The sequence below is a fragment of the Cygnus atratus genome, chromosome Z, assembly GCF_013377495.2.
Source record: "Cygnus atratus isolate AKBS03 ecotype Queensland, Australia chromosome Z, CAtr_DNAZoo_HiC_assembly, whole genome shotgun sequence".
NCBI lineage: Eukaryota > Metazoa > Chordata > Aves > Anseriformes > Anatidae > Cygnus > Cygnus atratus.
The window spans coordinates 13,199,741-13,212,128 of NC_066396.1; the positions used below are offsets into that span (position 1 = coordinate 13,199,741).

General features: G+C 37.1%; 1 protein-coding gene across 1 annotated transcript in view; it reads left to right on the top strand.

The window, feature by feature from the left end:
- WDR70 (WD repeat domain 70) overlaps window positions 1–12,388 on the top strand; it is a 136,935-nt gene that overhangs the window by 89,571 nt on the left and 34,976 nt on the right. Inside the window, exon 11 of the mRNA XM_035563824.2 lies at window positions 9,961–10,060. Coding sequence (XP_035419717.1) covers window positions 9,961–10,060 — 100 coding nt within the window. The remainder of the gene's footprint in view (window positions 1–9,960; window positions 10,061–12,388) is intronic.

Genomic DNA, 12,388 nt, shown 5'->3' on the forward strand with positions numbered 1-12,388 from the left:
CTGAAATATAATACAGTGGGGTATAATAGCTGGTATTATACATTATATACCTTTTATTTTATATGTATTATATATTTGTTATATATATAGCTAACATAATAGGGTCTGAAAGGGGGTAGGCTGGTAAGCATGGCCAGTGATGAGAGGCTGGGGTTGCAGCACTGTCTGGTCTTAGGGGGGAGGCTGAAGGGTGAGCTTGATGCTTCCTGCAGCTTCCTGAGGAGGGAAGGTGGAGAGGGAGGTGCAGGTCTCTGCTCCCTGGGAGCCAATGGTAGAACATGAGGGAACAGCACGGAGCTGTGCCAGAGCATGTTCAGAAAGGTCATCAGGAAAATTTTCCTTTCCATGAGGGTGGTCAAACACTGGAAGAGGCTTCCTGGAGATGTGGCTGATGCCCCTAGCCTGGCACTGTTCAAGAGACATTTGCACAAGACTCTCGATAACATGCTTTAACTCTTGGTTAGCCATGAAGAGGTAGGGCATTTGGGCTGGATGATCTTTGAAGGTCCTTTCCAACTGTTCTGTTCTGTTCTATTCTGTTCTGTTCTAATAGTTGCAGCCATTATTTATAAACTGCTGAGGTTTTGAGTTACAAGTGCTCATCTTATCACTGAAATATTTCATGTGGCAAAAGATCATTTATCCTCTTAATTGAGGCACTCCTCTTCGTTTGTGTTTCCAATAAAATAAAAAAATCATTTTTTAAAAATCTATATTATTTTAATAAAAAAAGAAAATACAGTAGAACAATTTGCAGCACATTTTTATGGGAAAATCAAATAATGTAGAAATAATTCACTGTATGTTACAAGAAATTTAGTAAAAGTAATTGTTCATTTCTTAGAGAAATGCAATCTTCTTGCTGGAATAAATATTTTAACTTACCTGCTGTTTTCAACAAGTAACTAACTTAAGTCAAGCAATTGCATTTGGAATAGATGGTCTCTGAAGGTCCCTTCCAACTGAACTATTCTATTTATTCTAACATTAAATTTGTTATAAAACTACTTTTGATAGTTCACTGCAAAACGCACCATTTTGACTGAAGTTTTACCAGACAAGTAGTGATAGCTTAATGTAAATGTCTGTATTTTCAGTCAGATTTCATTCCATTTGCACAGTATACCCATAAAATGATTATAATTGGTCTGAAGCTTTGGGATTACTGCAGACTGACTATTAGAAATTATATTGAATTATGGTGGGAATAACTTTGTGGCAGTTGACTTTTAGACTCATCTTGATTTTTTTTCCTATGGTGCTACTTTATTGCAAGTAGGCAAAAGACTACTTTTAATTGATACAAAGCATAGTATAATTCTATAATAGAGTTTGCAGCAGTGCAGACTATCAGTGGCATCCTATTAAATCTTATAATTGAAAATTTTTACTGAAATTTTTGCAGAAGAAAATTGCTCAGATTTCTGTCTTTTCTGAGAAGGCAGAAGAACCTTCAGCAGCTGGGCAAGTCTCAGTGAATAATCTATTTTTGAAGGAATATGCAGGAGGGCATATTTTGCTTTACAGAAGCCATATTCGTGGTAGTAAAAAGGAGGAAAACCATAAATTCCCTGGGATATAACAGGATGGGTTAGATAAGTTACGAAAAGATACAAAAGAACATTTATTTTGCATCCTTGTATGTTTTTCACATGCAGTGTAAAAATCCCCAAAGGATGCCAACTGAATAGTTTCCAAAAGCTATTTTTATTAGCAATATGTATCATTTTTTTTTGTGGCCAAGATAGATTATTTTCTCAAATGTGAGGTTTGACAGTGCAGCCAAACATTCAATTGGGGTTTAATTTTTAAATTATTAGGCATATATTTAGCAGTACTGTTAAGAAGCCATCTTTCTAAAATGGTTTCCTGAAATCTTTCTTTATGAATTAATTTAAACAAGAAGAAATGATTTCTGTGGTCAACAGTATTCTTAGAAATGAAAAGTTCTAAGTGATGATGGAAGCATGGGCAGATAGGAAGGGCTTCCTCATCAGTTTGGACTGGTTCATAAACTTCTCTAAGGCAAGTCAGCCTGCTTGCTTCCTTGTTGTATCTAAAGCACATATAGTCAAATGCATCAGGTTCATTGCCTCATTGTCCTCTCTATAAATGTAAATTTTTAAAATTTATTTATAGAAATCAATGTATATCAATTGCCATTATTAAAAATGCTGAATAATTGTTCACTGTGACTATATCTGGTAATTATAGGTCTGCCAGTCACTTCAGTACCTGGTAAAATTATGGAGAAAAATATTCTGGGAGTTATTGAAAAACACGTGAAAGACAATGCAGTCATTGGTCATAACCAACATGGGCTCGTGAGCGGAAGTTCCTGCTTAATGAACTTAATTTCCTTTTATGATGAAGACACCCACCTGGTTGACGAAGGGAATCCAGTCAATGTAATCTTTTTGGATTTCAGTAAAGCTTTCAGTACTGTTTCTCATGGTATTATTCTGGACAAAATGTCCAGCATACAGCTAGATAAAAACATAATATGATGGTTGAACAATTGGCTGATGGGTTGTGCTCAAATGCTTATAGCAAATGCGGTCGCAGCAGGCTGATGTCCAGTCACTAGTGGGGTTCTGCAGGGCTCCATTTTGGGGGCAATTTTCTTCAATGTATTTATAAATGATTTGGATGCAGGTGTTTTGAGTAAGTTAGCAGGTGATACTAAATTGGGAAGAGCTGTTGATTCCCTCCCAGGTGAAGAGGCCTTGCAGAGCGATCTAAAAAATGAGAGAGCTGGGCAGTCACCAAAAACATGACGTTTAACAAGAGCCAGTGCTGGATTCTGCACTTGGGACAGGGCAACCCTGGCTGTAAGTACAGACCGGGGAATGAGAGTGGAGATCAGCCCCACAGAAAGGGATCTGGGGCTTCTGGTCAACATCAAGTTGAACACAAGCCAGCGGTGTGCCCTGGCAGCCAGGAGGGCCAACCGTATCCTGGGGTGCATCAGGCACGGCACTGCTAGCTGGCCAAGGGAAGGGATTGTCCTGCTCTGCTCTGTGCTGGTGCGGCCTCACCTCCAGTACCATGTGCAGGTTTGGGCATCACCGTATAAGAAGGACATAAAACTGTTAGAGGGTGCTCAAAGGAGGGCTACAAAGATGGTGAAGGGTCTAGAGGGCAAGATGTGTGAGGAGTGGCTGAAGTAGCTTGATTTTTTTCAGCCTAGATGAGAGGGGAACTTGTGGCTGCCTGCAGCTTCCTCACGAGGGGAGCAGAGGGACAGGCACCGATCTTTTCTCATGACTATATTGCTGCATGGCTTCTCTCCTGCGAATGCCATTTTCCATAACATACCGGTATTTTCCGACTAAGCATTGTACACTTATGTTTTTATTTGATTCATAGTTCCATGATAAAATGCATTATTCATTACAAGGGACTGAAGATTGTATGGACTTTAAAAAAGTAGTAATAGAACCCTTATCTTTTCTAACTTTTTTTCCTGATTCTGTGCTTTTTTCCTCACCATACAATTGTTTAAGAAAAGCTGCATTATACTTGAAAAAAAAAAAAAAAGAAAAAAAAAGGTCATCTTGTTTGTTCAGTAATTGCAACTAACTATAAATCCTCTATATAAAATACTTGTTAAAGTTTATTGGGGGATATTGAATGTATGAGATTTAAAAAAAAAAAAAAAAAGAAATCCCAGAGAATTGCCTCTTCCCTGAAAAATCATTCCCACACCCTGGGAAAGGCCTTTGTTGCAACAGATGAGTATGTAATGGATGCAGAACAGTTAAATACAATAGCCAGTTAGACAACCTGGTTATTGCAAATAAAGTTAGGTTACTGTGTTCATAATTAGTTAATTAGGATTGAGAGAAGGGAAAGAAGTGTTTCAGGTTTGCTAGTGATACATGAAAATGTCACCGAGTTAGAAAATCACACAGAAGACCAAATCACATAAGAGTATAATCACATAAAAGCTAAAACCTCATATTTCACCAGTTAATCTTGTTTTGCATCAGTGTGCTCATTAGTGAAACAGCATCAATTTCTGTGCCACGGGAAGTGGTATTGAAGAGCTGTCAGATAAATTTGAAAGCCCTGGGATCATGTTTACAGAGACTTAAGAAAAACATCTGATTATAGTCTGTAACTACCTACTCAGGGAAAAAAGGAGCAGTTTCTGAATTCAGCTGACGTATGTAGACCTGATAATTTGTAAGTGATACACTAAATCCAGAAGGTACAGTTAGATTTCTTTTCTGGATTATAATTGAGAACAAAGTGAACATGCGTTTATGTGTTGTGCAGTAGGGATGGACGAATAGGGGAAGGGGAAATAGCAATTTGGAAAGCATGCTGGGAATGTGTCTGTCTTGTCAGTTGTGATCCCAGCTCTGAGATTGCATCTCTGATACAATCACCTTCAACACAAGCCCTGACAGCTTTGCTCAGTTGTGATTAAAAAGAAGGTTTCTGGTTTGTTTTTGGTGGTGATGGTGGTGTGTTTTTTTTTCCCAAGCTTTATAGCTCATGCCTTTTGTCACCTTGAAACTGGACTACAATGATATGTTATCTTGGAATGCTTTTTTGCTAATTAAAAACTATCATTTTTGCAGTGAATATTAGCATATCAGTTTATTTATTTTGCTCTAAGTATCTTGGTCTGGTGAAATCAGTTGTTTAAGTCTCAGACAGCCGTACATGGTTTGTTTGGGATTTGTCTTTCTGGTAGCTCTGCCTAGCTCATCCTGCTCCTCTGCCTTACATTAGAAATCAGGGTGAATCCTGATTTCCAGCTCTCTCAAGAAGCATTTCCAATGCTTCTTATTGTGAAAAAGAGGGAACAGCTGGTAAGCAAGCATGAGAGGCCTGCCTGGAAATGAGCTTCCCCATTCAGAAACCTTCCATGTGCTGAAACAAATCTGAGTAGGTTGCATGTTGCTAATGGCACACTCAGTGTTGGACAGTTTCTCTGACTGTAAGTGGGATATTAGTAGAAGAGTTGATTGTGTTTACAGTAATAAATGAGTAAATTTTTGTAAATATAGAGAAATATTTATATAGCAGAAACACGATGCTATTTTGTAGATCTCATTGTCCCCACTGCCTATCTTAATTTACTGCCTCTGCTTTTAAAAATATCTTGAAGATGTTAGAAACAAGATGGAAGAAGAATGTCTTGGCTGGGACACCATTGTTTCATTAAGGAAAAATAAAAGTGTGTGTGGGAAGCATACAATCTTGGGACAGTGTTGGCTTCCTCTGAAATATTGTATCCTCAAAACAATGTGGAAAGTTCAAAATTTTCTTTAGTTAAGAGTGTTGACGTATCTAATGGATGTGGCTTGGATTTCTGGGTAAACAAACTGCCTAGGTTGGTCTTCAGTTTTTCATAGAGCATGTCATATTTGGGATCCTGGGGAAGGAGAACAGTTTGTGTGACACAGAGCGGCTCTGTTATAGGTCATTAATCTGTGATAGACACTTTGTGTGGCCACTGTTGTCTTTGTTTCTCATATTGTTCCTCATCAACCCACCCAGAGTTTTGTAGAAAGGATATTCATTACTGATGCTCCATTCATGTAGTTTTCCTTTTGTTTTTGTTTTTGTTTTCTTTTCTTCTTTTTTTTTTTTTTCCGTCCTTTCTCTGGCTTCCATTTATTTTCTGGTTCTCATTGTCTCTGTGAGGACTGTAACAATATTGCAAATTCTCATGTTTAGTTTTCTTGATACTTGCAACGGCCTTTCTTCTCACATGTGCTTCATGTTTTCTGCCTGTCAATTCATGTTGCACACAAGTCCAGTCAGCTGTAATTACTTACAAAAATATAATATAAAGCTAGAAAGTGCTTGCATTGCTGGAGTTATTTTGTAGAAAGGTTTCAAACAAGCAAAAGACAGGCTTTATTATTACAGAATTTGCTGAAATGGGTAAACCTTAAAAAAAATTTAAGGATCGATGAACTTGTCAAATTTTGTAGGGCACTGGAGTAATACTCTATAATAGCGGGTACTTTTGCGACAAAAGGGAAGGAGAAATGTGAATACACTTTGCCCTTGTTATCTTTATAACTTTATCTAGTGTTTCAATGCTCTCTCCTTCCGTTCCTGAATCAAACGTCTGAAATGTGTAAATTAGTTGTGTTGTTTCATGTCTTTCCAGCAAGAAACATTCTGATAACAATTTTTTTGCTAATGATTTGTTAGCAAGATTAGACATCTAAAATGATTAGACATCTAAAATTTTAACAAATATGTTAAAAGGCCAGAGGCCAAACACATAATTTTCTTTGAAAACTGCAAAGAACACTTGCCAGTGTATGTTAAAACTTCTTGTTCAACCTTCTCTCATTTTTAGAGCAACCTTCAATCATTTTAAAATATTTGATTTAGTATTACAATTCAGGGTTATATTTCTTTGCACAGTAATATATGGAGGACAAACTTGCAGAGCTCAAAGTTAGGAAAACAATCTTTTCAGTGGTAAACTGTGCAAATTGTTTTTTAAAGATAAACTGAATTGCTGATGCAATCTTACTGTCTTTTACAGATGAGTCTTGCATTACATAAATGTCTAAAGCATCAAAGAGGGATAGAGTTGAGATAAAGTTGATCTATTGATTTCATTTTTTGGATAAAGGGACAAATAATATCTGAGTCTTGAATATCAGTGTGTTGCTGTTTCTCTGTTTTCTATGGAACAGCAGAAAAAAGGCAAGAATCGGTTAAATGTAGAGAGGTAGAAGTAGGGAGCTACAGAACTCTCAGAACATTATGTGGTGGCAGAGGGACAGTACCCTATATATTCACTTTCTAAGTATACACCCACACCCACTAGTAAGACATCAAAGAAAAGTATTTGGTTGGTTCCAAAATCTTTTTCTTTATTTTAATTTATACTGGGGGGAGGGGAACAAAACAAAACAAAAACAAAGAAACAAAAAACAAAGAAGGTGTGTGAGGGGCGGTTACAGATTGACCTAGGATGAAACAAAAGGAAAAAAAAACACATAAGACCTTGCATTAAAGTTGCAGTAAAATGGGGAAAAAAAAAAGTTATTTTAACATGTGTGTCAATGTGACATTGTCACAGAGGGTTGACAAGTGGTGTGTAGCGCAAACGAAGTTTTTTTCAATTCATTTAAATAGTAAATACCATATTGTAATCTTTCTGTCTGTTTTTTAGGTGTGAATATTAATAATTTATCATGTTTATGCAAGTGTCTGTGGTATTTCTTAGATGAATATACATCATTTTAATTGCTTGTCAATGTTTAACAAATATTACAGAAATTTTATTTTCTGATAACTAATTCACAGTTTATCCTCTATATGTTACCATGTATTTGGAAAATTTTCTGTAATTGGATGCATAAAATATGTTTCTTAGTATTTATAAACACCCCGACATAGACTTACAGTTGTAAATAGCAATCTGTTCATAGAGTTTCTCCAGAATATGTGCAGTTGGCTCAAAGAGACACTAATTTCAAAACAAGCACTCTAGTTAAATACAGGCAATGGTGTTCTATCTCCAAATACTGAAAGAAGCATTTGCTTCATGTTTGAAGTCCTCCTTTGTTTGTTGAAGAGTCATTTGTGGAATGAATGCCTTATATGACTCCTCTGAAAACTTAACGAAATCTGCACATCAGAATAAGCTTTCCGTCATTATTAATAACAGAAAGATTCTTTAGATTTTGGACCAAATTCAGAACAGACATTTGAATGAGGAAACAATATTAATTACTTTACTTAGGTCTTTTGCACACAAAATAGTCCATTAAAGGAGCCTTAGTTAAGGTACCTAGTCAAAAATTAGAAGATAAAATAACTGAGGATTACTGTGCAAACTTAAACCAGTCTCTCTGTGCATTTGCATTATGTGATCACAATCTCCTTTTTCATTCTGTAGAACTGGGGATCTTTTAATATATCGAGTGGATAGTAATCACTAAGCAGATGCCCGTTATTTTGTCCTGTTACTGATCAGGGAACAGTTCTAGGTCTGACTGCAAACTGTTCAAACCTTTCTCTAAAAATACGTTCTTCTCTATATTTTCCTGTTTTGCTCATCAGTATGGTAAATAAAGGACTTCCAAGTCCTTTTTCTCTGTGAGAGGCAGAACATGCTTTATTCCCTATAAAGAAGGTGAGATACGGTTGCAGACGCAACCTTTAATTCTTGAATGTCTCATTTCAAAGCTGTAAGATTTCGTTTTTCTAGGAAAAGAGGGCAGAAGAGAAGTGTAATTTCCTATGTGTTCAAGAAGGACTTAACTGTCTCAAATTCCTTTAAGTCTGTCTTTTCCTCTTCCATTTTCCCTTCATGTTTCCATTTTGATTCTTCCTTGTCTCTGTCTTCCTCTTTGGCCCGCTTCCCTCTTCACTCCTAAATGCGCATGTGGTTCCAATTAATCCCCCTTAGGTTACTTGCTTTATCCCATAGCGCTCTGGGGCTCCTTATCCAATCTCAGAATTTCCCCATATACTGAAATAATTCTTCATGTCTGTTCGCTTAGTGAATTCCAGTTTTCCTTACAGTGCACCATCCCTGTCATGTAGCTTCTTGCCACATCTGCTGTGTTCTGTGGTATTCTACAAAGCTTTGCTGTCTCCTCTCTCCATTATTTTTTCCCTTTCTGCATTCTTCTATTTCACTTCACTGTCACTCCTTCAGTGGGACTTAGTACTCCTCTCAACAAGTTACTTCTAATCTGTCCATGTCAGCAACCAGTTTGCCTTTCATCTTCATTGCTAGTCTGGACTCACTGGACTCCTAGTCACAGAATAATCTCACCCTGCCACTGTTTCACTTCTCTGCAATAAATTAGACCACTGCATCCTTTACCTGGGTGACCTATTTTGTCAACTGTTAGTCTTGCTGAACTTCTCTGTCTCTGACGTGGAATGTGACTTGTCACCCTCATACAGCAGGCATGTGTGGTGTAGTCTACATCAGCGATTGAAGATAAAATGTGTAATTACTGATACAACAGTGACTAAGAGTTGAATTAACCAGCAAGATGCCTTATGAAAGGCCATCTTGGTATCAAAGCCAAGACCTTTCGTTTGGTTGGGAAGTGGGAAAGCTGGATTTTGCAGAAGTGCTAAAATATAATTTGAGATTTTACAGATTTCTCCCATTTTAACACAGAGAATTTTTAAGGATTTTACTAAATTGTGACTTAATAAACAAAAACTGATCTTTATACAAGAATAAGATCTAATTTGAAAGTGATGTCTTTCTCTAAAATAACCAGGGAAATACACTTAAAAATAAACATAAATGATTCCCAACCTTGAATTCTGTTGCAGCTAAATAGAACACAAACCTCAGCATATCCAGACTCTCTTCTAATCTATAAGCTATGAATTTTGGCATGGTTGAAATCTGGTCAAAACTAAATTATAGAATCATAAAATCATTAGGGTTGGAAAAGACCTCCAAGATCATCAGGTCCAAACATTACCCTAATACCAATGTCATCCACTAAACCATGTCCCTAAGCACCACGTCCAACCTCTTCCTGTCCTTCTTTTAAGTCCTCTCCAAAGTATGTATATTGTATTTTTTGTTTGTTTTGTTTTGTTTGTTTGTTTGTTTAAACAATAAGCCTGCTTAGGGGGGCGATAAGAACTGTCTTAAAATGTATTTTTATCCTAACCAGGCCTAACTACCTTTATTTAGTGGTAGTAGGAGTTTTCCGGTAGCTCTGATGCTACTCTGTATACTTGAATCTATGCAAAATTTGTATTTTTCTTTCAAGCACTTATTGTGAAAGCCTATTCTGACCATATAAAACCTATATGACTTTTTAAAAAGGCTGTAGAAGCTAGTAACTTCTGTATCTGTTAATGCTAAAGTTGCAGATTTTTCTGTTTAAATTTAGGAATAGCAGCAAAGTACACAAAATGCTATAAAGAAATGTTTGTCCAGTCTTGAAATAAACAGGGGTTTTGATGTTTTATTTGTTTGACAAACAGGTACATACAAAGTTCCACTGCAGGCAAGCCCATGCTCCAGGCACTGACACTTCTTGCTTGGCATTTTCCTATGATGGTACTGCCCTTGCCAGTCGGGGAGGTAAGTGACTGAAAGAACCCTTTGATGTGTTGAATGTAAGACAGTCTTAATGTGGTTCAGTAAAAAAACCCAAACGTTTAAATCATACCATTTCTAAATGTAATTTATTTATGATGGAGGTAAGATAGTAAAATCAGATATAAACCTGAAGTGTTTCACAGTCTACATCTTTTGTTTTGATACACCATGCAATAATGTGTTCCTGAAAGCGCGTTTCACAGCACTTAAGGAATATTTTAAGAGAACTTTGTTGTTTATGTTATATAGTTCCTGATCTGTCTTGTTGCCTAGCATTGATAATTCACCAAAAGGGAAATTATTAGCTTAATTAAGAATTAAGACAAATTTCATTATATAGTTGTTTCTGGTAAGGTTACTGCCTCTCAGTAAGAGTCTATCTGTTGTAGAGTTATTAATTCCTCAAGCAGCTTTCTAATGCGGTGTACCTTTACGTTCTAATTGAAACTTTTACGTAGTTTAAATTATAAGCATCAAGCGTTGATGGCTGGAGGTCAAAGGCCAATTTGTACTTGAATGGAAAGAAGCAAAAAATGAAATGTCTACAGGACAGAAAAAAAAAGTTTTTAAAACTTCAGGTAAAACATTTTTATAAAAGTCTCTTAATAGAACAGACCAAGCCTTGAGAAGGCAAAGACATTTATGAAGACTCATTCACTCCGTTATTAGACGTGTTGATTGGGATGGTGTCTGCTTAAGATAGCTTTTCAGGTAGGGATTTGTGTACGCAGCATTTTGCAGGCAGGTGCAAGCATACAATTCGAGCCGTCTGGATGGAAACCAGCTGTAACCAGGAGCTATGTGTATGCATTAACATGGCCTCAAGGCCAAATAAACAGGCCTAGGGAGAGGCAGCGTATGTTAATGTAGCCTCGGTATTGTGCCTGACATACGTACATAACATCTGGTCAGTTTGGTATGTAGACAGAATGAGATTTTTTTATACAAAATACCATGAGAGAGGTATTCATAGATTGTAAACTCTCTGAAAGAGGAGCTATGATTTCAAGCTGAGGGGAGTAGCTTGCAATTGCTTTGTGTCTTTCCCCTTGCCCTGTCCCTGATGAGTAGAGTGGAACTGGTGGCTTTTACAAGAATATGCAGCTGCTATTGGATGTTACTTACCTCATTTCTTTGTATGTTTCTATGATTCCAAACATTTATGTTCCCCTGATCACATCTTGCAGAGTAAAATGATGGTAGGCTTGTCCTTAAGAGCCCTAGGCTTACTAGGACATGTTACTGGTGCTTAGCTTGTTTCCTGATTGCTGTTCAGGCTCCTGGTACTCCATAAGTGGTTGAGGTAAAAAGTCTCAACCCTGCTGGTCCTTACCGAACAGAACACTTGCTATGTGAGAACCTTCTCCTCCTTGGAAAGTAGGTGAACCATCTGTCTGTCTATTCTGGGCTAAGTAAAATGCTGCTTGTGCCTGCCAGTGGTGTTGCCACCACAAAATCCACACAAGCATACTTGAAATGACTTTAAAAAACACTGGTGTGCCTTTTAAATATCCACAGCAAACAAGAATAATACTAATGTGAGGAATATTCAGTAGAGTTGTTCTGAAACCTCCATTTATGTAAATTCTCTTATATTTTGCATTTATGAATGGAGGTAACAGAAATGACCTTTGCATATTTTGATTGCTTGTGGCAGTTGCTTGCCTGCTCTTCAGCTGTCTCCAGATTTTGTGTTATGTTAAACAGACTTTGACGTACTTATGGTCTTTCTACCTCACTCTGGTATAAACTGTATAAGAACTCAATAATATGACTGTACAGACATTTGGCACCTTAATGTGGTTACAAGAGCTACAGTTGTCTCGTGGCTTTTTTGTTTGGTTGGTTTTGTTTTGTTTTAATTTCTGTATGCTGTGTTGAAGAATAAGGATTCATACCTTATTTTGACTTGTTTGGTTAGTGCTCTAATATGAGTATTGCTTTGGATCTGTACCAGTAAAAGCAGATGTAGATCCAGCATTCATAGATTAACACACCTGCCAAGTGCTGAGGATCAAAGGGAGGATAGCTGCTTGGGGAATGGGGACTTTCACTGAAAGCCTGATGGACTCTCCTGCATCTGATGTAGGTTCTGTGTCAGATATGAGAGAGATGAGGCAGGGCTCAGCTGCACGCACAAGGGAAAATGAAAAGCTAAGGAGATGCTTATGAGAGTTCCCAGTCTTATTTTTGTTGGGTATTAGGTAGTAACTTGACAGAAACTTAAGAAAGTGATATTTTTACACACTTGTAACTGTAGAAGTCTTTTTTTCTATGTACAGTAAAGATAGTATATGGGAATGTTTCCTT